The 26888-nt window shown below is 37.8% G+C and overlaps 2 protein-coding genes across 4 annotated transcripts in view; one reads left to right on the plus strand and one right to left on the minus strand.

The window, feature by feature from the left end:
* LOC133519853 (calcyphosin-like protein) overlaps positions 1-26888 on the plus strand; it is a 70845-nt gene that overhangs the window by 32862 nt on the left and 11095 nt on the right. For 2 of the 3 annotated variants that reach the window (XM_061853992.1, XM_061853993.1), the window contains exon 2: positions 12542-12610. In XM_061853992.1, the coding sequence (XP_061709976.1) occupies positions 12542-12610 (69 nt within the window). Of the gene's footprint in view, positions 1-7576; positions 7665-12541; positions 12611-26888 lie in introns of those variants that run through there. The other variant, XM_061853995.1, reaches the window with a different exon arrangement.
* On the minus strand, positions 21769-24639 carry LOC133519850 (uncharacterized). Its single transcript, XM_061853987.1, has 3 exons — positions 22966-24639; positions 22308-22608; positions 21769-22004 (listed from the first exon to the last, which is right to left on the minus strand). Exons 1-3 carry the CDS (start codon positions 23735-23737, stop codon positions 21824-21826), a joined length of 1254 nt encoding a protein of 417 aa, XP_061709971.1. The 5' UTR covers positions 23738-24639; the 3' UTR covers positions 21769-21823.

Genomic DNA, 26888 nt, shown 5'->3' on the forward strand with positions numbered 1-26888 from the left:
AACACCCGATTTCTATTGGCATATTTGCCCATTTTGCGTTTGTGTTATACCTGTCTGCTGAACAAAAGTCAAATTTATTCCGGCTTCATCACGGATTTTGTTAACGCCAACCCTCATGCAGACACGCTGTAGTCGCTGTAGCTAATGGACCTGTGATGCGCATGATACAGTTTTTAAGCATGAGGAAACAACTCTATGAAGTCAAGCATGAGTGGGCAGGCGGCAGCCACAGTATTATCCAATCTACGGCTATTAAATATGGCAGCATTAGAATTTAGATTAGCTTGATGTTAACCATAAATGTAGTAAAATGTAGACGGAATGAACAGGAAAAAATAATTCGATTAGGTACTTATTGTTTGGGCCTAACAATGGCTATGACTATAGGTAATCGATAGACCTACGTCGTCATGGTACCTACCTATTACTAATCATTGTTCGTATACGTACCTACTTATGTAGAAGTTATACAAATTTCATGTTCCATGTATTGTTGTGTCATATTTTTATAGGTACCAATGGAACAATAGATTCAACAATAACCGGCCAAGAGCATGTCGGGCCACGCTCAGTGTAGGGTCCCGTAGTTACTCTTCCGTCACAATAAGCTAAACTGGAGCTTAAAGTATAGTAAATTGTTAACCAAGGGATGAAACGGTACCTTTCACCCGAGTTAAACAAATAGGCAAATTTGCATAATCAGTACCTAATTAAAGTAAGTCTTTTTTACTATGAAGGGAAAACTTTTTGGGATAACTCAAAAACAGCTAAACTGATCATGTCCGCTATAGTTTTCATTTAATGTATTTCTTAAGTTCTACTTCCACGATTTTTTTCATATTTTTTGGACCTATGGTTCAAAAGTTAGAGAGGGGGGGGGGGGACACATTTTTTTTTTCTTTCGGAGCGATTATCTCCGAATATATTCACTTTATCAAAAAATGTTTCTTGAAAACCCCTATTAGTTTTGAAAGACCTTTCCAACGATACCCCACACTCTAGGGATGAAGCGAAAAAAAAATTTCACCCCCACTTTACGTGTAGGGGAGATACCCTAAAAAAATTAAATTTTTAGATTTTATTGTATACGACTTTGTCGGCTTTATTGATTTATATATCCATGCCAAATTTCAGCTTTCTAGCACTAACGACCACGGAGCAAAGCCTCGGACAGACAGACAGACAGACGGACATGGCGAAACTATAAGGGTTCCTAGTTGACTACGGAACACTAAAAAACCGACCAAGTGCGGGTTGGACCATGCATAATGGGAGGTTCCGTACATTCATGCAATACAAAAAACCATACAACTTTGTCGTTTTAATTAGTTTTTTTGGAAAAAAAGCATATCATTGACTCAACCGATCACGTTCAAAATAATTTTCGTTGAAGGTTTAGCTTTAGTATCTGTTTTTTTTTTCATATTTGCTTGGTTGAAAAGTTGGAGGGGTTGGGGAAGGCAATATATTAAGTATTTTGGACTTATAAAGCTATTATTTCCAAAAGTATTCGCAAAATCAAAATACACTCCTTGCAAACTTAATATTTTGACCTAACGAATGATGTGTCATGGCTCCTCTTCACGATGGCCCAGCGCTGGGCCAGCGAGATGGCCAGGCGATGGCTGACACGCCACTACACGGCGACATTCAGTTGCGATCTATTCGTTTTCCAAGATGGACGTGGACGCATTAGCCGCTGCAGCAATTTATTTATACGCAATGTACCGACCTTTTCTTAATCTGCACAATAATAAAGTAATTAAAAAGAAATGACGTAGAAGATTATGGTGGATGTTATCTATCCATCGCAATAAATAAATAAATAAAATAAAGTACTTATTATAGAACAGTATTACACAAATTGACTAAGTCCCACGGAAAGCTCATTAAGGCTTGGGTTGTGGGTACTTAGACAACGATATACATATAATATACATATGTATAAATACATACTTAAATACATAGAAGACATCCATGACTCCGGAACGAATATCCATGCTCATCACACGAATAAATGCCCTTACCAGGATTTGAACCCGGGACCATCGGCTTCATAGGCAGGGTCACTACCCACTAGGCCAGACAGGTTGTCAACTAAATCAATTTATTTGGGCAATAAACTCTTCAAAGCTTTGAAACCCTACTAAAAATCATTACTTGTCTCTTCCTTAATGTGCCGCTGTGTAGGTATATATTGTGCATATATATAATTTATGTACTTATGTACATATATTTAGATATGTAGGGGAGAAGTGGCATGAAAGAGCCAGTTTTCTTTACGGAGGAAAAAATACTACATGTAATGAAAAAGGAGTATTTTTTTATTTTAAAAAATATTCTTTGTTTATTTGAGTACGTAATTTCGTACAAAAAAATCTTAAATAATATATAAAAATCAACGAAATATGCATTTCAAAAAAATGTGTCATTCGGCTCTTTCATCACAGCTCGGTATTGAAAGAGCTGCCATAAGTTTTGAAAGAGCCGGTTAGTATAACAACGCGTAATTATGAAAATTATCAAAAAAAATAACTACATAAAGAACAGAGTTGTCACCAACGTTCCTCGTTCGGCTGAAGATACTTGTCCAATTTGTTTGGAACCTTTTTCAGCTATGATTTTAGGGGGATTGGTGACTGTACTGCAGCCTGTTTCGTCGGCATTAAAAATCATATGGGGAGGAAAATTGTGTTTGCGTAAAACAATGCTTAATTTCTCAAAAAACATTCCTACATTTGTTTTGTTAAAGGATGTTGCACGGGATAGAGAAGTGCTTTCAGATTTTCTCACACTTAAATCTTTGTGTCTGCTCATAAATCCTTTGAGCCAATCATCACTAGCAGTTTCGGCTTCTTTCCATTTATCTGGGCAAATATCATTGGCTTTGGCATAATCAAATGCCAGTTTCTTAGTTTGATGCCTTGTTAAGCCATAGCACATTTTAGAAGCAGTCTTTAAATAATCCGCAAGCATATTTTCCTGCTCCGATGTGAAAATACGCTTATTTCCTATATTAGGACAGTGTTTATATGGTAATTCACCAGTATTCTTTACTTTTTTAACTATTTTTGCTAAATAAGCCCGCGATATATTTAAGGCAAGTGCAGTTTTATTTATAGACTGGCGCTTTCCTAAAACTTCAGCAACTGCCTCTTCAATTACCGATTTATTGGGTCTTTTTCGTTTTTTTTGGACCAACTTTCTCCATATTGAAATATCTGAAGCAATTAATTTAATAATATTATGAAAAAATGTACGTATATTATACGTACATTGTACGTATATTAGTATTATTTTATATTATTTACAAAAAACAAATTCAAGTTTATGAAGGAGCCAGTTATGAAAGAGCCGGCTTTTTCAATGCCCACTGACCCGGCTCTTTCACGACTTGTTCCAAAAATATATATAACCTTCAAAATAACAACAATATCAGACCTTTAGCAGATAAGTTTTTATGCAACTGCAAAGCCAAATATATGCACCAACTGAGTCTATAACCCATTTGCCTATAATTGTTAACAAAAAAATACCAAAAAACAACTAAAATGAAACAAAAAACTTACTTTTGAGTGCCTAAAACTTCGACTCAATGCACCGATGGCGGTTGGTTTCGGCGAACTGTCAAATGTTTGTGGGTGACGGGAAATCAGTGTTGCCATCTAAAAATAATATTGCCAACCAAATCTGTTCTAAAACTACCGAAATATTGCAAGTGGCTCTTTCAAAACCTGGCTCTTTCATGCCACTTCTCCCCTAATATTTATTTCTTTTATTATTGGTATATTTATTTATTTAAATTGTGAATGTACTCTATATACAGATGTCTGCGTAATGTATAAGTAATTTTCCTAATCCTCTAATTAATTTGTGCACTATTTGTTTTAAAAACTTTTTTTTTAAATATCCTGCTACCTTATTTCTATAGTTTTGGTCTTTATGTTTGGGGTTCCATGTTACGCTTTCTCCCCGATATAACTCTAAAAACTTTATTCTTTCGTGATGCGCCAGCATACTAGTCATTTTTAATCAAAATAATACACAGCACGACAGGGGCGGATTAAGAAGGCGCGGGGCCCTTAGCACAATAGCTTGCGGGGCCCCCTGGTTTGAAAAAAAAAAGATTAGGTGCGAGTCGAACTCGCACCCCGAGGATTCAGTACCATCACAACATTTTTACGATGTCTTAATTTTTTTTGACTCGTTCTCGATTAGTTTGTAACATGTTATGCAGTGTATCTTATAGTTTCACCATGTCCGTCTGTTCGAGGGTTTGCTCCGTGATCGTTAGTGCTAGATAGCTGTAATTTGGCATGGATACACAAATCATGCATTGCGACAGAACGGTAAAATAAAAACTACTTATAAAAAAAATTTAGGGTACCTCCCATACAAAATGTTTTTTCGTAGATTTTTTTTGCTTTGACCCTACAGTGTGGCGTACGGTTGGATAAGGTCTTTCAAAGCGAATAACGGTATTCAAAAACCTTCTAAAATTATTTTTATAAAGTTATTATTTTCGGATATAATCTTCTTTTGTTCGTTTCCGAGCTCTGCTGTTTCCTGCAGCTTAATCATGCACAAAAGTTTTGAGACACTCTGCACCTTCGGTTTTATGCTAAACTCTGCTCTTGGTCTTTGCGTAAGCCTAAAAATTATTTAAATTTGGTATTATAAAGAAAAATAACAGAATAATAAAGAATAATAATAATTGATCAATATTGTTACTGACTTACGAAACAAATACATTGTAAATAAAATGTGATAGTACGGGATCCGCGGAGTGCGAGTACTACTTAAACTTGGCCGGTTCCGCGTGCCGAAATCGCATGGTCAGGGTCGGTGCGCGGGGCCCCCCTAAGGCGCGGGGCCCTTAGCATATGCTTTTTCTGCTGTTCGGTTAATCCGCCACTGCAGCACGAACGTCCTCACTCGACCGCGTTCGAGCACGCACTGTGGGATGGGCCACGTGTAGATGCGGACAGCCATCGCTGGCCCACTGCCTTTGATGTGCGGACGAAAAACCGACACCGCGGCCATCCCATCGCCATCCCGCGCGCCTTAAGCTATCCGACACCACTACCCTCTCTACACGCTGGCCCAGCTTAGTGGACCACTATGATGGTCCATCGTGTAGAGGAGCCATAACACGTTGCGGCATTAACTTAGTAGCGGTAGCGGCTCACAAAACATACCTACATACGTTACAAATTTCAATTAATTTCGTTACATAGTTTCAGAGTAAAATTACTGTGCCATACAGACAGACAGACGGACGGACAAACGGACATGGCGAAACTATACGGGTTCCATTTTTGCCATTTTAGCTACGGAACCCCAAAAACTAACAGTATCGAGGGATATTTAGGGATATTTTCCGACTCCGGTATTTTATCCATTCAGATTCACTTTAGCAAGCTCGTATCGTGTTACATTTCTGTAAATTTGAATTTTACTTCCGTTACGGACAGTCTCTTTTGTATTTGTAATAATATTCTAGAGCGTGTTTACGATTTACGATTGAAAGGGTTATAGGTAATACTTATAATCCGATAAGGTAAAGTCATTTGTACGGTGGAATAATGGTGGAATATCGTCTGATTGATGAATGATAGCGTTGATGGACAATTTAACGTTCATAAATAATGTGTTCGATGGGAATTTGGGCAGCTGACGGACATTTAGTGGCTAAATATTTTACAAGCTTTCATTTAACTTTCCCTGTTACTGTGTTTGTATGGGTCAAATTTTGGAAGCTTCATTTGACCCACTTCTTGGTTTCCAATTGAGCAGAAATTTCGCATACATATGTAAGTCGGGTGACAATTATAGGGAGAGTGCTCCCGGACACCAAAACCAGTAGGTTTTCTATACAAATATATTACCGGAACCGGGAATTCCCGGTTCTCTCTATACAAACGCAGTAGCTGGGATCATTCCCTATCCATATATCATTCCCTAGTGACAGTGCAATATTATGGTACCATCGAGCCACAGAAAACCGCCTAGGGGTTGGTCTGTGCATCGAGCTGATCTGATGATGGAGACATGAGGTGGCCAAGTGAACTCTGTGATAAAACAACGCAACCTAATTGTGTTTTGGGCTTTCAGAATTGTCTCGATGAGTATAAATAAAATAAATATTATAGGACGTTATTACACAAATTGGCTAAGTCCCACAGTAAGCTCAATAAGGCTTGTGTTGTAGGTACCTAGACAACGATATATATATAATATAATTATAAATACCTAAATACATAGAAAACACCCATGACTCACAAACAATATCCGTGTCCATCACACAAATATATGCTCTTACCAGGATTTGAACTTTTTGAACCCGGGACCATCAGCTTCATAGGCAGGGTCACTACCCACTAGGCCAGACCGGTCGTCAATTAGTTCCAACTTGTTAATAACTTTAATAAGGCAGCCTATTACACTAGTAAAGAAAAAAAAAATGTCCGTACGCAATTTTACTAGGCAAACCAAAAATTAATGTAATATACAAGGTGGCCAAAAAATATGTGCATTTCCGTTGCCAGGGAGGTTTTGGGCTTAAATTGAGCAACTTTTACTATGGGACCAACCCCGAAATCGCGAATAAAAATTCTGACTGTTTCATAAATTTTAGCTGGTCCATTTTTTATGGGACGGTAAAAAAATTTTTCGGTACACAACAGATTAGGGTACACATTCCATATACTTAATGTATCTTAGACCATGAGATGGGTGGGTAAACCTAAACACACATCATTGAATAAGTTTAAGAGTATTCATTATTAAATTATTGATAGGACATTAACCTTCCTTTAAGAGTTCATGATTACTAAGTAATTATCTACGTTTAATTGGTTTGTTTACATTTTTTGCTATTTGTTTGAGCTCCATTTCTGGTTAGTAAAACGAAGTGTAACGAGCTCTAAACGCTACCATTACCTAAATATGGCAGTTCTCGTTGTTGGGGCTGCTTAGCGTCACAGATGAGTCAGTGTGACTGATGGTGATGACGTAACATTGGTAAATAATGTTGTATGCATAACTGCATATTATTACTGACACTGCTAATACGTACCTATATGGGTTATTAATTATGATGTATAAATTACTGTGTAAGAATTTTGACCCATTATGTATGAAGCATAGTGATAATACCACGCGAGGCTGAACGGCATCGCTAGACGCTAATGGATTATTAACTGTTCTAAGACATAGGGATAGACAATATGGACGCAGATATTGCTTTCTAGTATACCTGGTGGGTGGAAGTAGTAACGACCTAACGACATACTTAGTCCAAATTTCACGCAAGCAGAACCACGGGCAGGACTAACACTGTTGAAGTGATTGAAGCGTAACATACCTACTCCTAAATAAGGATCAAGGTTAAATGAGCAAGCTGCACTTAGAAAAACTGCACAAACAAGTCGTCAGCCTACGCCGTTATCTCACTGAACTGACTCATCTTACGCTAAAAATAATCTAAAATATATCACCATAATAACATAACCCAGACGCCCTTGTCTCTAGTCTAGGCATTAATTATTAACGAAGTGTGTTATAGTTGATCGATTTTCTACAACCGTGTGACAGTTATTGTCTGTCGGCACTGTTGTCTTTGTAGCGGTCGTTGGTAGTCGTCCGGAACGGTTTCATTTACTGTAAGTACTTATCCGTAATGCAATAAGTAAATATTTTAGGAAGTGACACTCAGTGTACTTATACTGCACCTACATACCTATGTAGTTGTTACAGAAGTGAAATATAATACTTTTATCCCATTTCGTAACTCTTCGATGAGTTTAAAAGTTGGGAACTTTATAGTACCTACTTATGTGTAGGTTATGACTGATATTTTCCTATCACGTTTTCATTGTTGTTGTTGTCTCCAATTGTATGGATATCTATTACGAATATATATTATTGTACGGATTAACATATGTTAATGCGTATGTCCTGACTGACTCATCAACGCAGAGCCCTAACTATAAGTAGTACTTGATGATAGAGTAAATTTAAATTTGCGCATCGAGTCACATTTTATTATGTTTACGAGAAATAATGAACGGTTTAATTTAAAAAAAAAAACAACCATAAAGAGGGTTAAAAAGGGAATGGAAATTTGTATGTGGTATAAGTTATATTTTAGACTAAGAACCTGTAACTTTGTAAAAATACATTTTAATACATCTATTTTGGAGTGAGGAATTTGAAACTTAGTAAAAAGACATATTGTTAAAATATAAGTTTTTGAAAATTCTTTCACTTAAAAGGGGTAGGGGTTGAGAGTTTGTATCGGGAACCTATTTTTTTGAGCGAAGGAGTTCAAACCTTGTAAAAGAGAATAACAATCAACATAAAAATCCACGCGTAGGTACGAAGTCGCACGCAATAGCTAGTTATCCAATATGCTAAAAAGGCATTTGGAGTTTTCCTGTTTTGATTGTAATGATTGATGGTGACCAATATATTATTAATTATTATGTATGTATGACATAACAACACGGATTGATTAATCATATTTCTGATGCGCTACAATTTTCATTTAATGTCTTTATTAAACTTTACTTTCACAAATTAATTTTTTTTTTGGAGCTAATCGCTCCATTTTTCTTTCAGAGCGATTATTTACTTTATCAAAAAACACTATAGGGTCGAAGCGGTAAAAAAACTCAACCCCGCTTTAAGTGTGGAGAAGGTACCCTTTTTTATGGTAGAGGAGGCAAACGAGCAGACGGATCACCTGATGGTAAGCGATTACCGCCACCCATGGACACCTGCAACACTAAATTGTTTTTTGTTTATTTTACGACTTTGCCCATGTCAAGTTACAGATTTCTATTACTAACGATCACAATCACTAGAATTGTCAAAATAACATATTCACTAACGTCTTCGTAGCTTACTTTCTACTTATATGCGAATATGTCAGTGTCAAACTGGTGGTTAAATAGCTCAAGAAAATTAATAAAACCAGGAGAAATAATTCGTGTAGTTTTGTAAATTGGCACAGTTATACCTTGTGGTGTCCAGGTGAACATACTAAAAGTCCTCGAGGGTGGGCGTTGTGCTGAGGGTGCAGGGGAGGTTTAAAGATTTAAGAAAACTTCGTTTCTGCGTAGTTGTTCATCATAACTCATTTTTGAACAGCACTCACAGGTTTGCGTCTCCCCAATCGGATACTGCCTTAAGTGTCAAATTTAGACGGTCTACCATAGCCTGTCGACTAGATTAGACCACCTCTTTTTTGGGCCGAGCGTTGGAGAGACATCCGTCCACGACAGTGCTGCTGTCATGGGACTAGCATGTCGTTGATATGCAGCAGACATAAGGTCGCGGACAGAACAGAGCCCTGAGGAACGCCGGCATTGTTCAGATGTGTAGCTATCTAACACCACCCGAATGGAACGTTCGCTCAGGAAATTCTCGATCCAGTTGCACCCTACACTGGCCCGACATCGACATGCCCTTGGCCGGTTTTTTTATTATTGATCAGCAGGTGATCAAAATTGCTTATTCTAAACTAAAAAAATGAGTTATGGTGAACAACTATGCAAAAACGACGTTTTATTAAATCGTATTCTATGTTTAATCTCTTTGTTAATTTAAACACTGTAGCTCCTATGTAGAGAAAAAATAATTATAACCAATTTTGTAGGAAATTGTATGTACAAACTTTTATTCGAAATAATTATAATGCTATTCGTAAAGATATTCGAGCAAAACTCAGAAAAAGGCACCTTCAAGCCCCTTACACCGTCAGCACAACCCCCACCCTCGAGGACTTTTAGTATGTCCATCTGGAGACTACAAGGTTTAAGTGTACCAATTTACAAAACTACACGAATTATTTCGTCTGATTGCCCATATTCGGCTTAATTTAACGTGACTAAAAGGCGTGTGTTGGCAACTGTACTGTACCGACTTGTAACGTAAATGCACACGTAAACATGTTGTTGTATTTTTCCAACGAACTTTAATAAAATTATCGACTTTCCGCCTGAAAACCCCGTTATTAGGATAACATAAATAATGTAAGCAAAATGTACCTAATATAACATTCAGTTAAAAGGATGACTCACGCTAGACCGGCCCGTGCCCGGGGCGTCCGACATGTCCTTTTCTATGGCGGCTGATCGGTGATCACTTGATGCTTTCCATAGAAAACGAAGCGCCGGAAGCTCCGGCGCGGCCCTGGCCCTGTCTAGCGTATAATCACCTGAGCAAGTTAAAATAAAATAGTAAGTTTTAAATATTCTCAGATACCGATAAAGTTATCGCTATTGCATGCGCCATGACATGACTCATTGTAAGTTTTTTATGTGACACCACTGTCACCAGTACGGCTACCACCAGTTTGACACTGACACATTCACTAACGTCTGCGTAACTTACTTTCTATACATCTCGCTCGCACAAATATGCCAGTACAAGCGAGATGCATGGAGAATATGTCAGTGTCAGGTCAGTGTCCAACTCGTGGTAAGGCTACAGATATGCACCACCTATTAAGTAACACATATTTCTACACATGTAAAAAGATAATACATTAGTCTGTGGACATCACGCGAAGGCCACCTGCCAAAAGAATGGCGGAAATAGTGGGGATACCTTGACCCAGTCAGGAAAGCGTCGCTCACCGGACCAGGAAGTGCAACCGCGAAATAATGAGCCTATTTATACAGGAACAGAAAGAAATGCATTCCTTACTCGTAGTACGGCCGTATTCTGTAAAATTTATTGAGTATTTGAAATTGTATTTTACAGTACATATGGTGCTACATTCCTGCACTAGATAGTGCGGGAATAAGCGCTTTCCGTGCCTATGTCGAAAGTTTAAAGGGCCATACATATGTATGTATATAATAGGCATGTACTGCAAAGACTGTAAATCGTTGTACAATACACCTGCGAATAGGTAATTTGCAACTCGTATCGATTTAAAATACTCCCTTCGGTCGTGTTTTATTTAAGAGGATATGGGAGCTGAGATTTAAATATTTTAGGTGAATATATCCGTCTTGCTAAAGGAAGCGGCTTCTAAAACTAGTGCGATAAGGACAACGCTTGGTTAGGCGAAAAATCCTGCGTAAAAATCTCTAAAAACGATGTTTCGTACTCGACTGTTTCCTCCTCCAAAACTTAAATTACGTCGTTTTTGCGAATATTTGAAGTGCGCTTACCTACTTACCAGGGGCGGATTAAGAAGGCGCGGGGCCCTTAGCACAATAGTTCGCGGGGCCACCTGGTTTGAAAAAAAAGATTAAGTGAGAGTCGGACTCGCACCCCGAGGATTCAGTACCATCACAAAGTTTTTACGATGACTTAATTTTTTTCGAGTCGTTCTCGATTAGTTTTTAACATGTTATGCAGTGTATTTTTTAGGGTTTCGTAGTCACCTAGAAACTTTTATATAAGTAGTTTCGCCATGTCCGTCTGTCCGAGGGTTTGGTCCGTTATTTTTAGTGCTAGATAGCTGTAATTTGGCATGGATACATAAATCATGCATTGCGACAGAACGGGTAAAATAAAAACTACAAAAAAAAAATTAGGATACCTCCCATACAAAATGTTTTTAGTTTGATTTTTTTGCTTTGATGATAGTGTGGCGTATGGATGGATAAGGTCTTTCAAAACGAATAACGGTCTCCAAAAACCCTTTTTTTTTTAAGTTATTATTTTCGGAAATAATCGCTCCGAAAGAAAAAAAAATTGTGAACCATGGGCCAAAAAAATATAAAAAAAATCGTGAAACAAAAGCTTAATAAATACTTTCAATGAGAACTAAAGCGAAAATGATCGGTTTAGTCGCTTGTGGGTTATTGCAAAAAATCTTCTCTTCTTACTAAATAGACGTACAAAGAAAGTGCTGCAAAGGTTACTCCCTTATGCTACATCGTTTGCAATATTCTTACTCCCGGAGTTACACACAATGTTTTTCATCACACTTGTGAAGAAAAAACTAAATTTTAAGCGAAATAATTCATAAATACGGTGACATATCAAACACTCGTCCGTCATTTTGTAATTTCTTAACAGGCTAGGCATCGAAGGCACAGACTTTTTCGGAATTCAGCCACGACTGAAAATTATGTAAAAATATTTTAAACGGCTGTTAAATTAATCAAATTAAATCATTTTAAACATAAACAAAAATATTAAATTATAAACGTCAGTATTTTAAAAGTAAAAGTAATTCTTGTTACTTGGTTTGTATGAATAAGTGACATAATAAAATAAAATAAAACCTATAACTCCCTAGGGTGTTATAGCTTTATTTCACAATCCGTAACTCCCGTGGGAACAATATAGGACTTTGTCCTCCAGTACACCTGCACATGAAATAAGATCTTTTTCGAGCAAGTGTGATGAAAAGGGTTAATTTATCGCCACTGTGCGGAAAATGGGGACTACCTATACAGAAGCGTTTGTCCCCGATCTCTATCTATTAGTGGTGAAACGCGCACAGTTGTTCTTAATTAAAATGATTAAACCATGTTCTTGACAAAGATGTTTTAAACACTGTGTTTTGTTGCAGCCTGCTTCAACTACGACACCAAGGCCCAGGCCGAGAAGAAGCTAAAAGACAGCAACATGGATAGTGGAGGTAAGTCTTATATTTTTAGGGTTCCGTACCAAAAAGGTACAAAAGGGGAACCACTTAAGCTATGCTGATTTGAAATTTGGAATAGTTATGAAGATCGCTAACCCAGACACATTTATCCGAAGTTTACCGAAGAAAATTGATACAATTTTTACACAATATTAACATTACTATAAATTTTACAGGAAAAATATAATCATACCTCTATTTTATCAACAAAAAATAGGCCAAGAGCATGTCGGGCCACGCTCAGTGTAGGGTTCCGTAGTTACTCTTCCGTCACAATAAGCTAAACTGGAGCTTAAAGTATAGTAAATTGTTAACCAAGGGATGAAACGGTACCTTTCACGCGAGTTAAACAAATAGGCAAATTGGCATAATCAGTACCTAATTAAAGTAAGTATTTTTACTATGAAGGGGAAACTTCTTGCGTTAACTCAAAAACAGCTAAACTGATCATGTCCGCTATAGTTTTCATTTATTGTCTTTCTCAAGCTCTACTTCCACGATTTTTTTCATATATTTTGGACCTATGGTTCAAAAGTTAGAGGGAGGGGGACACATTTTTTTTTCTTTCGGAGCGATTATCTCCGAATATATTCACTTTATCACAAAATGTTGGTTAAATACCCGTATTAGTTTTGAAAGACCTTTCCAACGATACCCCACACTGTAGAGTTGAAGCAAAAAAAAAATTCACCCCCACTTTACGTGTAGGGGAGATACCCTCAAAAAAATTATATTTTTAGATTTTATTGTACGACTTTGTCGGCTTTGTTGATTTATATATCCATGCCGAATTTCAGCTTTCTAGCACTAACGACCACGGAGCAAAGCCTCGGACAGACAGACAGACAGACAGACAGACGGACATGGCGAAACTATAAGGGTTCCTAGTTGACTACGGAACCCTAAAAACATTTCCGGATTTAATTTAACCAACTTTACATGTGTGTGGTGTGTACACTTGCTTAGAGATTATATTAAAGACACCTTTTTTCAACTAAAAGAAGAATTTTTGTAATCAGTTCACATGATAGACAATTATCCTCGACCATCCAACATACGTGCATTACATCGCGCAAATTAGTCAATTTGCCGATAGATGGCGCTGTAAACAATTATAAGGTGGCTGTGGACAAGACCGGCATTTATTTTTTACGTTGGAGTTCTACCTCCGTTAATTATTCACCTACGTGACCGCTTGTAATCAAATACGATGAAGAATTTAGCGTTCCCTTTTAAAATCTTAGGATTAAGTAAATATATGTCACATAATCTTATACCTTTAAACGAGCAATTCTTGTATATATATATATTTCTGTGATCTCGGAAACGGCTCTAACGATTTCGCTGAAATTTGGTATATGGGGGTTTTTGGGGGTATACAATCTATCTAGATTAGTCTTATGTTTGGGAAAACGCGTGTTTTCGAGTTTTCATGCGTTTTTCTTTCGAAGCAGAATATGGTCGCTAATTTCGTATTGCCGGCCACTGTCCGTCTGGTCCAGCGGGTTTAGACGCGGATTGCTAAACGAGTGTTACGGGTTCGAATCTCGCCCGGTGACTAACTTTTTTTTTTAATATATGATCAAGTTAATATTATATAATTTTTTAATTTTTATTGTTCTAGACAAGTTTAATATAGTAAAAAAATGTAGTTAAGATTATCACCTATAGACCACCATATTACAATAAATAGTTATAACCGAGCAAAGCTCGATCGCCCAGGTACTATTGTTTATATGTGAAGTCGGCGGATGGTGGGAAAATACAAGCGACGCCAACGCACGACGTGGTGAAAACTTACTTGGGACGACATCTTCATACTATTTGGCAGCTTGCAACTGTCAAATAAGCAATATTTTCCACACCTTAGGGCGGCGTCACAGTCATGCACGGAGCGAGTATACCAAACATGAGGTCATCAAGGTTGACACGGTTAGTAGTTTGGCCCCAGGGACATTACTTAATCGGTCGCATGTTTATTATTTGACCCGCCTTTCCTCACGCGAACTTTTTCCACGAATTAATTATAATTAAAATGTTATCTAATGATTCGTATCCCAGTAATAGCATTTCATGAAGTTATACGGTTTCAAATGTTACTCTGAGAGTACGTCTGAACGTCTGTCAAGTTAGACCAGTTTTACAGCACTGGCTTCCCTCGAATGCGGCTGACCCATTTCATGAAGTTATCTACCGTTGTCTCCGGTACAAACGACTGAACTGAAGATTTGCAGGTATAGAGTTTCATTTTATGCCAAATGGTCAAAAATATGCTCAGAAAAATAATCATCGGCATTATTCTCCGAAAAAAAGTTCTAATACACGTAATGGGTACTACGGAAGAAATTATAATGAAATGTAAGGTCAATATAAGAAAGACCGGCATGTAAAATGTATTGCTTGGAAGACCATCATTAATCATATACCAAGAACTCTCCTCAGACACAGTCAGGAAGGAAGAGCTTCACTTCTTTTGCGCTACGGACTTTCTGTAAGTAAAGTATGTTTAGAAACGCAAGAGTTAGCCCGGTTTCCATGGCGATGGCGGAGTGGACTCATTAATGACTTAGTTTAACTCGCAACAGTAAACTACGTACTTGTATTTCCACCAAGAAAGAGTGAAAGGGAAATGACAAAGCGAGCAAAACGAGTTGAAATGAACTCGTTCAGTTCTTGAGGTGTCATTACGGAGCTCGTTCAACTCGCAATGGTAAATTACATAGGAGCGTTTCTACAGAGAAAGAGGTGAGCGGAGCGAGTTAAATATGCTTTATGCTATTTAATTGCTGTGATACTCAGTCGTGATTTTTCTGTCGAAAGTATTTCGCTTGATATTCCGTGTCACTTGACATCCCGTTTCAACACGACCTCACACAACCAGTTCAAAACTTCAACTGAACTCGGTTGATCTGAAATTAACCCGGATGCCATAGCGACTACATTGGTAGAGCTCACTAGAGCAAAACGTGATATAGTCTTCACAAAAAAGATCAGGAAGGAACTCACAATGCTCAAGCAGAATTGGCCTCGAAACCATGAGCTGGCTAGGCCATTTGGCCTAAAGAAGAAGTAATGAATGCCATCAAACAACTTAAGAATAATAAAGCTGCTGGTCCAAACAACGTGTTTAATGAGTTCCTGAAGCATCTGAGCCCGGTCGCGGTTAGTTGGCTTACAGCTTTCTTTTAAAGCATTCTGGCAAATAACACCCTGCCAAAGGAGTTTAAAATAGCAAAAGTGGTTGCAGTGCTTAAACCGGGCAAATTTGAACATCTTCCTGAAATTGATCGACCTTATTGCATTGCTTAGCTGTACGCTTAAGCTCTTACAACGTCTCCTTCTGGGACGGATAGAACCCTTCATAGCGGCTGTTATTCCAGCTGAGCAGGCTGGCTTTCGAAAAAACAGGAGCTGTGTTGGTCAAGTTTTGTCACTCACCAACCACATAGAAGCCGGATTCCAGAAACGCGTCAAATCCAGCGCAGTGTTTATCGATCTCACAGCTGCCTATGACACAGTTTGGAGACAAGGTCTGATCCACAAGATGTTATCAGTAATACCAAGCAAAGAAGTGGTCGACCACCTCGTGTCCAACATGTTAACTGAAAGGGTTTTTCAAGTTTTCTTGGAAAACAAGAGGAGCCGAAAATACAAGCTCAACAATGGACTCCCACAGGGCTCTGTCTTGGCACCAATACTTTTTAACTTATACATATCCGACCGCCCGCATATAGTTTCTGCCAGGTTTATGTATGCCGATGACATCGCACTCGTAACTCAGAGTAAAGACTTTGAGTCTGGAGGCAAAATACTGACATTGGATCTCAAAGCTGTGGCCGCATATTTCAGCGCGTGGAGACTTCTGCCGTGAAATGGTAAAACGCTGCAACTCGAGTTACAGCGTTTTAAGTTTTTTTTTTGTCCAAATGATTCCTATTAAGTTCTTCTATCATACCTTGTTTTCAGATTTTTGATATCTCTTTGAATTAAGGCAAACTCTACTCTGTCGATATCTCTTTGAAGTAAGGATATCTCTTTGAATAATAGAAAACTGTCAAAACGCTGCAACTACAGCATAAGCACACCAAAACATTGCAACTCCAATTACTATGTTCTTCTTTATAGTCACGCTAATCTTCATTAAGCAGAACGCTGCAAGATGCAGTTGCAGCGTTTTGCTTGCACTAAAACAGTTTTACGCTAATAGCGCGAAATACGCTTTGAACGAGGGATAGTAATACTGTTTATCACAAAGAGTAAGATGCAATGTTTCTATTAAAATTGGGTATACCTTAGGACTTGCAATCTGAGATTCCGGAATTTCGAAATTCCTGAATCTCGGACCAATTTTCCGATATTATAATTCCGGAATTGAGACCACTGAATATCGAAAATTCCGGAATTGAATTTAAGTACTTTAATTAGATTTTATTACGTTTAATACTGAAAATCATTAAGAAACTACACTATGCTGGTGTTATTAGCCGTCGCTGACTAATTTCTCAAGTCTAGCAGCATTAACCATCGATGTTAGTTTTGATACTTACATGCTAGGATTTATTTTTTTAGCATTAGAAAGAATGTGAGGGATATTTGACATGTATTTTTATTGAATAACGCGTTTGAATATCAATTAATATGTAACAATTTATAAACCATATATGATTGAAAAATAAAACATTACTTTGCTGTGATAAGTAAAAGTTACTTATTTCTAAAAAGCGTTTTTCAATAACAAGACACGTCAAGATTTGATTATTTGCCCTTTTTTCGAATGCTCAAAACGAAATATAAAGCAAAACCATACATCCTATACTTTACCAGAAACCTACCTACGCGAACTTTTGAATTAAAATTTATAAATATTTGGATGTTTCATTCACAATTCAGAAAGAAGATTCCTTAATGAAAGATTTCGGATCCTGTAGCGGAAAATATTATATTCTGAATTAGGAACTAGTAAAGAAAAAACCGAACTTGTAAAACGTATCGTTTAAGTACCTATATTAAACTATATTTTGCATTAAGTTTATGAGCCACTGCAGTTTCATATTATTTTACACTTCATAAAAAGGCTTATCCGGCTGAATGTAACGCTAATAAAATAATTTGAACCATTTAGCCCATTTGGTTTAATCTTAATAAGGCTTGAGTTTTGGGCACTAATCGGCAATGCACAAATGTAATAGGTATAGTTATATACTTTAATACATAGAACACAACCTTAACTCAGGAACAAATAATCGTTATAAACTCAATAAATGCCCTTACCGAGATCAGAACCCCAGGACCTTCATCTTCGTAAACAGAGCCACTACTTACTAGGCAACGCAGCCGTTATATTTAAACATTATATAAAATTAGGCATCAAATGGTTTGCTAGCATCCGTAGTTTCCCCAAATAAATACGCCGTATCATTGAAGTGAATAGAAGTGACCATAGTAATAAAATGCTAAAATAAGTGGTGCAAAGACGGCACTACTCAATTTATTGATATTTGTCGATTAATAATACTACTAACTAATTTCTATTTCTTTGATAAACGTAAGCAACACTTTCTTTGATAAACGTAAAGTATCAGAATTTAAATTTTTTCTTAGATTTTTTTTTTAATCTAACAAAAATATCTAACAAAGTTCCGGAATTGGAAACCGTCCGATATTGCAAGCCTTAGTATCTTATTTTCATTCCGTTTAAATTGACCACCCGCTTAATTTAATCGGTTGTCGTTAGAAGAAAATACTTCATTAAACAATAATATTAAACGTAAACATTTAAACTAAATTAGTGCAAATAATTGACGGTTAAAATTAAAAAGTGAGTATATGAAATGGCTAGAAAACGATGATGCTATTTTTACATACAACACAGAAACGACAAACATAGTTGAGTCAACATTACTTGAAATCGTGGTGGAAGTTGAGCCTAATGAACCCACAACAACTAGTACCCCGGAAGTTTCTTTGCTGGTGCCTATAAAAAACAGAACACGTGACGCTGAACTGAAAAGAGAGCAGGACAAAGAAATTCTCAGTATGTTGCAACCTTGCAAACTAGAGTGTCGAAGGAAGTGCAGAAACAATTTAAAAGAGACACAACGAGAGGAAGTTTGGTCCCATTCGATCCACACCCGTCCACTGGCTACCGGCATTAAGTCACATAGCTCCACCTCATCTCCGACGACTCCAGGCTCTGAAGAGGGAAACCGAGAAGATCACCAAGAATCCCGCGCTGCCAGTTCATGATGAATTCTGCCGTCCACCTCCCCAGCGACTAAAATCCCGAAATCCACCCTGTTCTGCAGCTCAGACTGTGAACAACTTCACTATCTCAGATCGGTGGAAAACGGAGTGGTCTGCGGCTACAACCGGGCACACCGCCCATGTCACCGACCCGACAAAAAATCCAAAGGGGTTTGACCTCCCCCGCAAACTTTGGCGTCGCTTAAATAGGCTGAGAACTGGGCATGGCCGTTGTAATTCCCTAACATATAAATGGGGTTGGAAAGATTCTCCTCTCTGCGAGTGCGGCGAGGAAGAGCAGACCACTGACCATATCTTCCAACGCTGTCCCCTTCACTCGTATTCTGGACCAGCTGAAGATCTGGAGTCAGTCACGCCTGAGTTGGTTACCTGGCTTAGCGACCTCAAGGCTATACTCTGATTGCCTTCTTTATGCATGCCATACGATCAATAATAATTTATGATAAAATACGATGGCCGTTCAGCAGAACAATACGGACGTTTATTTTTGCATAAAATTCTTATGTATCCAATACAAAACAAGACATATTTTTGGTATAACTGATTTAATAAATAGTACAATCATCTGTAGGGTAGGTAATCATATCTTACACAAGTTACGTTATGTGTAACTGCAACATGAAATATATGTCACCTCTTCTCATAGCCCTAATAATATTGTAGGTACCAGATATTTTTACGCGCTGTATGTGCAAGATTGTACTATGCATATTGCATATTCAGGCCCGCATACTGTCACTGTCTAACGGTTTTTTTAATCATTGTATAAATTGTATTGGTAGTATACACAGGTTACTTTTAGTTACCTACTTTCATCGATAAACCTATAATTATGTATACTTACATCAGTAGGTAAGTTTTTGATTACCTATCTTTAAAGGACCATCAGCAACACGCCACGCATGTGACAGTAACTCCTCAGGAGCCATGTCCACATTAGATGCCAGGATGCTGTTTGTGATATTAAAATAATAGATTCCTAAAAAAAGGTATTCGTATGAATGCGAAATGAACTTAATATTCGATCCTATTGTAGGTATTCATTTAATATAACAAATCAAACACAATGAAATGCGTGGTTCATATTGTCTGGGACCGAACAGATGCTTGTTACACGGTCTATTTCGCCCAAGACAATGACAAACTGATGGGAATCTAATCTAGGACTGAACGAATGAACTTCATTAGCAACTTCGTCCGCGTGGTCCTTGTGAATAGTACTCCCATAGGTATGATCATAGTTCGTCTCATTGGTTTTTAGTTTATATTATATGGGGATGGGGACACAGTAGTGCCCCCGCTAAGGCGAGCCAAGCGAAACGCAAGGGCACCACCTTTTTTTTTTTAATACTACGTCGGTGGCAAACAAGCATACGGCTCGCCTGATGGTAAGCAGTATCCGTAGCCTATGTACGCCTGCAACTCCAGAGGAGATACATGCGCGTTGCCGACCCTAACCCCCTCCCGCCCCTCGTTGAGCTCTGGCAACCTTACTCACCGGCAGGAACACAACACTATGAGTAGGGTCTAGTGTTATTTGGCTGCGGTTTTCTGTAAGATGGAGGTACTTCCCCAGTTGGGCTCTGCTCTAGATCTGCCACACAAAGCGAGCCTATAGTAAAAAAAATTTAGGGTTGCAATAGCGGTCATTGACTTGACCTTTATCCCGAAATCGTAATTTTCTAGCGAAAAATAATCTATCTATACAAAACTGTCGCAAAAATGTCATCCCTTGTGTTTCATAGTACAGGGAGCAGAAATCGCAAACCTAAAATAATAGAGTTGTGATTTTATTAGTACTCTTTCATAGAACAGAAAAAGGAATTAAGGTAAGTATTTGAAAAATATTTATATGTTTTATTGTTTAGCTATCGAACATAAGAAAGTAAAACGTAACCATACTCTATATGTTTAGGTATTCAAATAAAAGTAAACAAACAATTTTTACATTTCCGTGTAGGTATAGGCAGTTATAACATTTATTGGTTAACACTTTCACGACTAGACAAAAAAGTGAGACATACTCCAAGGACTACTAGCACCCACTAGTTAGGTTCCGAAGTACCTATACCGATACAGACAGAGAAAAATAAGCTGGTAGTCTTCAATATATAAATAAGTATCACAACTAAAAGCGTATAACACCACCACGTACCACGAACAATTATCGAATGGTTCTAATTGCATTTTGGTTTACCTGTCGGGGGAGTTTTCAAAAACACCACGTCTAATGGGAAGATAAGACGTAAACAAGATAGCGCAGATAAAGTAACTACTTGTTTTTGTCAAAGAAGTTTCGAGTTTATTACTTGTGCATGAACATACTAATTACAATAACTTGTCAATGCTACATTGTACGTTTGTACTAAGTAGTAAAAGATAATCCCTGTAGATGCAGTGCCGGCCCGCTTTCTAAATGCATATATATTGTTATTCATATTTTTGTGTCTAGTTCAAAATGTTATTTTCCATTATCTGGTTATTGGCTCCACGTTGTCTTTGAAATAACATTAGGTAGGTTTAGATAAAAAGGTTTAAATTGCCTTGTCGCCAGACGATACTGGAAAAGTAAAATAAATATAATAAATAATATAATTAAAAGACAGTTTTTGGTTATATTTATAATTTATTCATAAATTTCTTCCTCAGAGCTGGAGCTATACTCTGAGCTCTCACTGGAGCTGTCTGTGACATTTATAATTTTGTCCATTGTCTTATCAATTGTGTGATCTAGGTCGCACATTTTTTTCTCCTCCTTTTTTACATGTTCCACACAGTTGGCCCACTTTTCTTTGGTGACTTGCTCGATTCCATCTTCTAAAAGTTTTTTCAAGTCTTTAAAATTGAAGGTTGTGTTATTTCTGGCTACGTAACCTTTTATATCTGCCCATATTAATTATATCGGGTTTAACTCACAATGATATGGAGGTAACCTCAACACCGTTATGTCTTTTTTTTTGCCATTTCGTCAATCACGTAACTTTGGTATTTTTCCTTCACTGGATTTACTAGGTCCATTAACTCCTTTTTTACATATTTATCGTCATATAATATATTTTTGGATCGCAGCCAACCTTGAATATCTCCTTTTCTCCACTGCATGGTAGGTGTTCGCTCCTCTCGTCTGGAAAATAATTGCAAGTTAAGGACACACGTTACAATTTATGAATTCAATTTTAATTAAAGTGAATTTAAGTTACTGTAATATACCTGTATATATTTGTTATGAATAAATGTATATATCCCTATAATTTTAATTAAATAATTTTTCATCAAGCAGTGAGGGCTATTGAACATCGAGAGTGATGGAGAGAAATCACGAGTGAATAGTAGTATAAAATCATGACTAAGAAGAAAATAAAGCTTTAAAAACCAATATTTGGTCGCTTGAAATTCGTTACAAAGTGTTAACACTCGTCATATTCACCTTGAATGGTAGCTTGCATTGTCTAAAACAATAACATCCCCTGGTTGCATTTTGGTTAAGACCTTTCCAAACCACTTCTCGAAGTGAGGTGCGTCCATATTTTCATGGTAGTCGCCAGTTTTTTTCGCCTCAAACACCCATTTACAATCATCTAAAAATCCCTCTTCATTGCCCACATGTACCACAATTAGCCTTTTCCCTTTTGATACCGGGTTTTTGGCTCCAATCGAAAGCCCTTCTTTGAATGCTTGTTTCGCGGATTTTATATTCTCGTCCACCCAAGTTTTTCCCACCGTGTGACCTAAAATACAAAGAATATATGAAATATACAGTTCTGTAAATAAATATAAATTATAATTGTTACATCTCCCAGCTCTTGTCTTAAAGGGTTCTATATGTTCTATAAGGGTTCCTAGTTGACTATTGTGGAGTCAAAACCAACGTGCCGGCCGGGCAATCAAACGAGCTAGAAAAGGGCACGTGGCCGGCCCGGAGATTTATGGCCCGGCCGGTACGTTCGTTTTGACTCCACAATAAGGAACCCTAAAAATAACACATGTTTCGTAATTGCACTTCTTAAGTAGTGATACAGTGTCGCAACATTGGCTGCCTATTTGCTTTGAAACACGTAAAGTTAAATGTATAGAAAAATACATACCAGCATTCACCCAAGTCTCGTCAGTATAAAAAATCCGTCGGTTTTCCTCTCGAAACTGTTTTATTTGCTTTAAATATTTTATTCGCCATGAAACAATGTCTCCTCGGTCAATCAAAACACTTTTGCGATTTCGTTTCGTATATTTAAACTTTAAGTGTTTCATAATACGTCTCAATGACGTCATAGATAATGTGGGCAGAGATTCATCATCATTCACAGCTTGTTGAATTTTTTTTAGGGTTGGAAGTTCACCTTTTAGAAAAAAACTGTGAACTATTCTCCTGATTGCCGATTTATCCAAATTGTCAATTTTCTGAATCACGCTTGGCCGATCTCGTTTCCTTTCAGGTTCTGTTATTTTGTGAATATCTCTGTACTCATTTAACACATTGTAAACAGACCTTTCATGTACTCCACACATTTCCGAAGTTAGTTTTACAAGGTCATGGTTGGACATGTACTTATCTTCGGGTTTTGTTTTTGTAACGTATTTAAAAACGTTAATAATAATTGACCGTTCTCCACTGCTAATAACTGTCTTCCGTCGTTTTGTTGTTGGCGACGTAAAAGGTATCTTGTCAGAACCTTGTTGAGGTTGGAATATATTTCGCCGACGACGACGTTTTTTGGATTCACCAGTAGATGGTCCAGCCTCTGGTTCCATGGATTCACTAGTAGATGGTCCAGCCTCTGGTTCCATGGATTTACTAGTAGATGGTCCAGGCTCTGGTTGCATGGATTCACCAGTAGATGGTCCAGCCTCTGGTTCCATACTTCAATCTCCGTAACAAGCGTAACGTAACACAACAAATAACGTAAACAAAACAAATAACAACGAACAACTTATTAACAAACTAAACAAACAACAAAAATCCGCAGTAATATTCCGAAAGTCGACTGAACGCAAGCGAGCCCGAATAAGGAATGACAAAATGGCGGACCGACGCCACCGACGGGACCGAGTGTGCCCCACCCCTGACTCTCGACACAAAAAAATAAAATAAAATAAAAATAAAATGTAAGGCTGTGGTATCGCCGGCCGCGGATAGCTGAGTAGTTAGCGGGTACTGCCGGCGGTGTTAGTGCTCAGTTGATGTTTTTATTATTAAAAATTACTTCATCTCCATGTAGAAATAAACAAACAGACTTAAACGTATTTAAGATTTATTTTTGGATGTAAAAATGACATATTATCATTAAATTAACACTTGCAATGACACCCGTACGCACCTAATGAGCTCTTGGCTCCATCCTACCCTGTATTATGATACACAAGCGATGAATTTTTTGCGACAGTTTTGTATAGATAGATGATTTATCGCTAGAAAATTACGATTTCGGGTTAGGGGTCAAGTCAATGACCGCTATTGCAACCTTAAAAAATTTTTACTATACTACCCTACTTTTTCTCGCAGCCCTGCGTCGTTTTTTCGAATCCTCATACTTGGGTTTGGATTATACTAGATAAACCAAATTCTCGGTATACATATGATGGCAATATCAAAAATAAAAAGTTTCAATTGCATACATAGCTCTTATACTTTAGATTTTATTGATATCTAAAAAACGTCATTATACAGGGTGTCCCAAGACTATGGGACATCAAGGGAAAGTACCTTAAATATCGTAGATAGGATATTTTGCTGAAAGACTTTATTTTATTTTTAAAATTAAGTAATATTGCATCAAAGAATTTCTAAAAAAAAATGAAAATTGCTTACTTTTTCTGGGAATTAAACCGAAACTTGAAATTTTAATCAAAAATTTTACTGTATTCATTTGTTTTGCGATATCATATTTCTGAGATGACTTATTTTTTTTATGCATTCTTTCGATTGGCATCATAAAAATACAGGATGTTTTTTTTTCACATTTGAGTCGGTTCGATTTCCAGACAAAGTAACTTATTTTTTTTAAATCTTTGAATGCAGTATTACTCAGTTTTGAAAATAAAATAAAGTCTCCTTTTAGCAAAATATCCTAAGTCTTATATTTAAGGTACTTTCCCTTGATGTCCCATAGTCTTGGGACGCCCTGTATACGTCACTCACTCACTGATGATCATTAAAATCTTAGGGTACCTACTTCCTGAAGTTTTAGAAAGCTGAAATTTTTCATGGAAGTTAGTATTAGTACACAAACAACAAAAAAATCTTAAAACATGGAACTTTTAACCCCTAATCCCTTAAAGTAGGAGATGGAAGTATGTATAAGACTTCCGGAAATGTTGATGCTAGAGGTCTGAAAATTGATATAGGGTCTCCTTATCATCCCCCGACCCTGAAATTAGGGGATTTAAGTTTGAATGGGTTTTCCCCTACACACCTAATTTCACCCTGAAACGGCCAAATAACATATTTTGACTAAGGCGTAGAGTTTGTGAAGTTAGGGCTTGTAGAGATGTAGAGTTAGAAGCTTGGCTGTACATGAGATCTGATAACTTTTTGATAGCGCGAAACAATGATCTAGTTTTTAAAAATGTTTTTGGTGGGATAGTTACAGGCCAATTCCAACAATATAATGTGATACTGATCTAACGTGGATTTGACATTATTCCAATATGAGATGGTTCCAATCTCAATATTAGAGGACCTGCTGAATTGCGCAGTCAACCTTCAACCAAACACGTTACTTTTGACACTGACAGATCAGTATCAGATTAGTATTATATTGGAATGAGATCTAATAACTAAAACTCCAATCCAAAAAGTTACTTTTGACACTAACAGATCAGTATCATACTGGTTGGGGATTTTGTTTAAAAAAAAATGTGTGAGTGATCTGTCGATACCCCCCGTCAGGGGGGTATGAGGGGCCGCTACCGCCTCTCGGCTGCGGCGGCTGTCGCGGGTCCCTGCCCCACCGACTGGTGGGATGGTCAGTTGGCCGTCATTTGGGGGACGGTGTGTGTAGCTGGTGTGGGCCAGCTTCGCTACCGATCGTTATCCAACCCCACGACCCCTAACCTGGTGATACCGTTTGAGCGGGGCCAGGTTTCGGAGCCGCGGTGAAGGCGACCGGCAGCTTAGCTGGCGTGTGCGGCGTGCTGGTGAGGCTGTATCCGAATGTGTGTGGTGTGCAGTGCTTGTGTAGAAGCTACTGGTGTAGAAGGGCTCGGGGCAAGTCCCGAGCCCATCTCTCCGGAGGTCTGGTGTTGTGGTGCGGCACGATGTCCCGAAGATTTAAAAAAAAAACAGACAACACACAACACACAGACACTGTTACACAGGATCCACTCTTATATAGGGTATTATATATAGGGTAATTCTTCTTTGAACTGCCAATAAAGAAATCACACACTGATTTTTTAAAGCATTTTTGTTTGATGCTTTCCTAATAATGTGAAGGAGGAAGACCGTTTCAGAGGCGTGAATGGCGAATGAATTAGACATGAAACGGCCGCGCAGCCAACATGCAAATCGCTTACGCTCTGTAGCGTTCGAAAGGCTACTGTCACTGTCGCACTAATATGGAAGAGCGATAGAGAGACACAAAGCGTTTCGTTATGCTAGGCCGGTTCGATGAATAGGGATAGAATGGCTAAGGGATAGGATGCCGTTACAGCGAAACTGATGGACACGAGAGGCACCAAGACAGTGAAAGAAGGTTATTGAGATGTTCAGGGGAGTGTGAATCATTGAGAATATGGAGTCTGTTGATGAATATGGAGTCAGCCGAGCTAAGAAATGAGGACACGTGAAAAAGCGTTTTAGGTTTTATGTTCGTGATTTTTGTCTAACGAGCGAAAGTCAAAAAATCAGAATTCGAATCTATGAACTCACTAGAGAAAATCCTTAATATTGCTAATTACATTTTTGGTAACCATACTGTGATCTAAAAAAGCGGTACGTTTTTTCAAAAACTGTTCTCTGAACCTACGGCACCTTAAGAGGAAAGTATACCACGAACTCGTCCATACAAAA

This window comes from Cydia pomonella, chromosome 7 (genome assembly GCF_033807575.1).
Source record: "Cydia pomonella isolate Wapato2018A chromosome 7, ilCydPomo1, whole genome shotgun sequence".
NCBI classification, from domain to species: Eukaryota; Metazoa; Arthropoda; class Insecta; order Lepidoptera; family Tortricidae; genus Cydia; species Cydia pomonella.

Bases quoted from the DNA above. Each gene is read 5' to 3' on its own strand.
- LOC133519850 (XM_061853987.1), bottom strand. From the start codon at position 23,737: ATGGAACCAGAGGCTGGACCATCTACTGGTGAATCCATGCAACCAGAG. The intron at 22,609-22,965 runs GTATGTATTTTT...TTTGTATTTTAG, and splicing joins CGAGACTTGGGTGAATGCTG to GTCACACGGTGGGAAAAACT. The intron at 22,005-22,307 runs GTGAATATGACG...ATTATTTTCCAG, and splicing joins AATGCAAGCTACCATTCAAG to ACGAGAGGAGCGAACACCTA.